Source organism: Cynocephalus volans, chromosome 4 (genome assembly GCF_027409185.1).
Source record: "Cynocephalus volans isolate mCynVol1 chromosome 4, mCynVol1.pri, whole genome shotgun sequence".
Lineage (NCBI taxonomy): Eukaryota > Metazoa > Chordata > Mammalia > Dermoptera > Cynocephalidae > Cynocephalus > Cynocephalus volans.
The window spans coordinates 151,038,347-151,043,967 of record NC_084463.1 but is presented as its reverse complement, the minus strand read 5'-3'; the positions used below and the strand labels follow the sequence as shown (position 1 = coordinate 151,043,967).

General features: G+C 36.4%; 1 protein-coding gene across 1 annotated transcript; it reads right to left on the bottom strand.

Moving 5' to 3' along the window:
- Positions 1-4,979: 4,979 nt before the first annotated feature.
- Positions 4,980-5,621, bottom strand: LOC134377346 (olfactory receptor 5D13-like). Its single transcript, XM_063095998.1, has one exon. The coding sequence runs from the start codon at positions 5,619-5,621 to the stop codon at positions 4,980-4,982; it is 642 nt and encodes a 213-aa protein (XP_062952068.1).

Here is a 5,621-nt window from a genome sequence, read left to right as displayed (position 1 = left end):
GAAAATAGAATGGAAACTTGACTTTTGTTTACAGAAGTTTTCACTACAGTTTCCATGTGTGTATGTATGTGTGTAAAATAGCAAACAGGAAAATACTAAAAAAGAAAAAAAAAAAGAAAGAAAGAAAAATGAGAGAAAATTATAATACTTAGCCTATGTGCCATCACTCAGAAAAAACCACATTCAATATTTGGTTAATCCATTCAAATTCTCCCCCACTTTGTTCCTATTTTTTACTCTATTTTTTCCTACGTAATATTAATACATTATATATAATAATGTATTGTGAAGTTTTCACTTAACACCATAGCACCGGTATTTTCTTCTTTTGTAACATAGTCTTTATTTTTTTTATCATTTTTTATTGGTTATGAATATTCATGAGATAAAAAGCTCATTGTTACCCTTCATGCCCAAGATGTGAGGGCCAGATCCATACTGGCAGCATGCCCATTACCACACATTGTGTTTGTACCCCGTGTCCCCCACCCAATTATCCCCACTCTCCCTCCACCTCCCCCTTCCCCCCACTGCACTTCGTAGCCCAAGGTATGTTCTCTCCCTCTGCAAGTCCAACACACCACTGTGGTCTTTCTTTCCTTCCTTCTTTCTCTCTTAGCTCCCACATATGAGTAAGTACGTGTGGTATTTATCCCTCTGTGCTTTGCTTATTTCACTCAACATAAGTTTCTTGAGGCTCATCTGTGTTGTTGCAAATGGGAGAATTTCATTCTTTTTTATGGCAGAGTAGTATTCTGTGGTGTATATATGCCACAGTTTCCTTATCCAATCATCCATCGATGAACATTTAAGTTGTTTCCATGTCTTGGCTATTGTAAACAGAGCTGCAATGAACAATAACATAGTCAATATTAATGTCAAACATCAGCTAAGTAAAGAATCATCAAATAGTCATTCTTATAGTTTATCAATTCTTCAATAATTGGGAATTTATGTTGTTTATAGTTCTTTACTACTAAAAACAATGTTGCAAGAAAACTATTGTATATAAACCATTTGTTTCCCTCTTCCTCATTATTTAGTATTCCTTAGAATCCTACTCTGACCTCATATTAACCAAACACCATTGCCATCCATATTCACTATTGTTGAAGGCTTATGTAATGACAAGCCTCACCCAGGAGCTAGCCATGCCTCTAATGCTGCTCAGTGCCTATGAACCAGATATGTATGGACTCGGGGCTCAATTTTAAAAAGAATCCAGTCCTATTCGGACAAAGGGATATTGATATCCCAGGTCGTTGGGCTCTGTTGTCTTTGAGTGCTGATCATTTGTTAGTGTCTATTTGTGGTACAATGTTGAGTAGGACTCTGAAGCCATATTGGCTCAACATAAACATTTCTGTGATCAATTATTGATCAATTATGAATGAGGAATCAGGATGGCCGTCATGTATATGTCAACACCTCTCTTAGTATCCTGAGTTTCTCTGCATGACATGTCTCCTTTAGGGTCCTAGAGACAATTTTTTTTTTTGATATATCTTAGATGTCAGTTATCTTTTGAAAGAAGACAGGTGTGGGCAGTGAAGCCAGGTAGCTGGCTTTTCTGAAGCCTGACAGGTGATATTTACCTTGTTGAGCTCATTAACAATATGGCTCTCCCTCTCAAACTTGCTAACTCAGAAATTAGACCGTGTGAGCCCACGAAGAGCAGATCTTTCTGTGAGGTGCAAACTCACAATAATCAAACTCTCAGAGACTGATGTATAAACAAAGTGCCAAAAACAAAGTGGTAATTTTCAAAGAGAACTTTAGTGGATGTAGATGAAATGTTCAAAACTTTTATTGTAAGATTTAATTCATTAATGCATTTCGAGAAGAAATATATTAACTTAAAAATGTTGGAGTTTCTCTTAATCCTCACATTTTATGAGATGATTTTATTCAAACTCTTCACATCCATCTTCAGCAGCATCACTAATGCCTCTTTGGAATCATCTAATAGAGTTCTCCAAATCTATTATCTTCGTTTATTCCCCAGCTGTTTGAAATACTGCACTTTTGAAATTCTTGTAGAATGCTGGTCCTGCAATCAAGGGCAACTTGAACTGGGGCACACTTGTGTTTCTCTGAGTTGACTTTTCATTCTCCCATCTCACCCATTGTGAGGTCATTTCACTGTTGAAATGTGAGAGTGCAACTTTTATATACTTAAGGCCCAGGGCTGTCTAGGTAAGGAGACGAAGTCCTGTGGTAGCCAGTTGCCAGGATGGCCTCCAGTGACTCTGGCCTCTTGAGTTTCATGGACTAGTGTAGTCCTCTTCTACTCTGAACAGCACTGACCTGTATAACTGACAGGAGGAAGTGATAAGCCTAGGTGACAAAAGGTGTTGAGACTTCTGCCTTGTTTCTCTGTATCCTTGCTGTGGGGGAAACTGGATGCTGTGCTGTCAGGATACTCAAGCAGCATTGTGGAGAGGTCCAGGTGTCAAGTCCTCCAGCCTTCAATTAATAGTCAGACCAACCTGCCATCCTTGGGAGTGCACCATCTTGGAAGTGAGTCCTCCAGCCCCCATTAAGCTTTCAGATGATCACAGCTGAAATAAACGTCTTGATTTAGGACAGACGTGAGCCAAACCACCCAGCTAAGCTTCTCCTGAATTCTTGATCCACAACAACTGTGTGAGACAGTGAATATTCACATTTTAAGATTCTAAGTTTGGGGATAATTTATTACTCACTAATACTAAAACAAAGCCCATTTGCATTGCCTAGTCCAAGAGTTTAACAACAATTAAAATGAAGGAAACTGGAGGATTCCCTGAATGTTTTCACATTTCTTGAATTTAAAAATTGCACATTTGTGGATATAAACTTTTACAAGTTAATAAATCCATTGCTCCCCCTGCATCTATCACTTTCTCTAAAGTTGCCTGGTGGCAGCCTATGTTCTCATTATTAAAAGACATCTTGGAGATGAGTTAGATGAACTGTAGTTTCTGTCTTGGCTCTACCAAGTCTTCACTTGCTCAGGGTCACGCGGATCATCAGTGGTATATCTGTTCTCTTATCTGTAAAATGGGAATATAACTGCTATGATTAGTTGCGAATTTCATATCTGTATGCTGTTTAACTTGGTGCTACACATAGCCATGGCAAACACATAGTAAATATTAGGTGCTATTTTCATTATTGTACTTATCGTTATTTATTTAGTCATTTAACATTGAAGTCCAGAAATTCAGTTTTAGCAGACTTTCCATAACACAGTTTGTTAAAAACACCCTCACTGGTTTTCATTCTTCATGAATCCTCTTAAACATGAGGCAGAATCTTTGTATGTTCTTCTCATCAAGGATTTAATCTAAAAAGCCGCAGTATTTCACCCTTCCCTAGGTGAATAGGAGGGGAAGAAAGATACTTCTAAAGTAATTTAGCATGCACTTTGCATCGTGGTGGGGATGTAGTTGGCTTCCTGTTATGAAGCCCAGCTTGTAAGCACATACCTATACCCCGGGGAGGTTTTCACTGAACCGAGATGACTTAAGTAGTCCTTGGTATAATAATTCAGTAGCAAACCCCTCAGCAATAAGTCTTCAGGTAAAATGGACACTGTCTATCTTATGACGATTCAGACACTGATGTAATTTAAAATGCTTTCAATATTGTGGATGCAAACATATGCCTTTTTATTTCTGAAGGAATTTCCAGAATGTTAGATTAAAAAACGAACAGAGGAAATGAAAAATAAAATTGTCTGTTGTGCACCTAAAGATAACCGCTACCATCATTTTGCTATATTTCCTTCTAGATTTTTCTCAGCACATACATGATTGTTTTTACAACTTTTGCCAGTTATTTCATTTTCTATCCTGATATATTTTCTCAATTATGATAATAATAGTGAACATTGTTCTTTCTACTCTAATTATTAAAATTGCTTATGATGAGCTTGTATTATATCATAATGAAAATGAATTTTATTTTAGAGAAAATGAAAAGAGGTTACCATGCAGGTAACTTTATTTATTATTAGCATGCAGTCTATCAAATAGCGTTCCTTTGCTCAGCAAAATAAAACCTTTAGGTCTTTTTAGCACCAACTGTTTGAAATTACTGTGAAACAGTTTCTAATTTGACAATGAATTCAGGAGATAAAGAAGACTCTCATTTAGATAACGCTGATAGCTTTCTAAAATATTTATTTAGTTAATATTTTACTTCCTGTCTGTGCATCTCTCAAACTGTAACACCCCACAGAAAATAAAAATTGCTGCATTGGGCTAAGTTTAACACCTAATGAAATTTACTAATTTTGAACAGTTTTTTTCTGATAACAAAACATTAAATGTGAGTTGTGTAGTTATTTTCTTAGTGGACTAATGGCTTCATGTCATTGTAACTTAATGGAAAAAGAATATATTTCTAACAAATAATGAAGAAAAAAAAGGATATCCATATGGATAAAAGAGCCTTAATTATACTTCAAGTCATATACAACAATTAAGTCAAATTAAATGGAATGTATCATAGATCTAAACACAAATGTACGTTCTACAAAATTCGAGCATGAAACATAAGGAGCATCTTTCCAAACTTGAGGTGAAAACTTTTTAGATTAAATGCAAAAATACTAGCTCATCAACAATTGATAAAATTAACTTCACCTATGTTAAAATTGTGTAGCAAATGTTTCTTAATGATGAAAGAAACCATTAAGAAAATAAAAATGAAAGCACTGCTTGTGTGTAAATATTTACAAAATATATGTCTGACATTAACCAATAGGCTGTCGATGAAGTAATTTGAATCATCAATTACACTATAAGAATTAGGAAATCTGTAGTACAGTAAATCATTTTCTGAGAAATAAAATAAGTCTAAAAATATAATGACTGACAAAGCAATTTGGTGACAACTAATTTTTTCAATGTGTCCTTCACATCTTTGTTCCTAAGGCTATAGATCAATGGGTTCAGCATGGAAATCATCACTGTATAAAACACAGAAGCCACTTAAACTGTAAGCAAAGAAGTTTTAGGGTTAGGAACACAGTAAAGGAAAAGGATGGTTCCGTGGAAGATGGTGATGGCAGTCAGGTGGGAGGCACAGGTGGAGAAGGTTTTCCGGTGCCCACTTGCAGAAGGTATCTTCAGAACAGTAATGAAAATGAGCATATATGACATGAGAATAATCATCAGGCTGCTCACCTCACTGAATACAGCAATAATAAAACATAGCATCTGGGTGATATAGGGGTCTGAGCAGGAGACAGAAATAATTACAGAGTGATCACAGATAAAATTATTCATGATGCTAGACTTACAATAGGACAGTGTAAGAAGAAAGTACGTGAGTGTCAGTGAACACACTATACCCCATGTGTAGGACCCACCCACCAGAAGAGCAGAAAGCTTCTGAGACATAGTAGTGCTATAGAGCAAAGTGTTGCAAACAGCCACAAAAAGGTCATAGGCCATCGCTGCCAGCATGAAAGTTTCTGTCACTGCAAAACTGCAAGTGAAACAAAACTGCATGATGCAGCCTGAGAAAGAGATGGTTCTGTCTTCCACAACCAAGTTCTCCAACAGTTTCGGTGTAACTATGGTGGAATAACAGAAATCTACAAAGGGCAAGTGACTCAGGAAAACGTACAT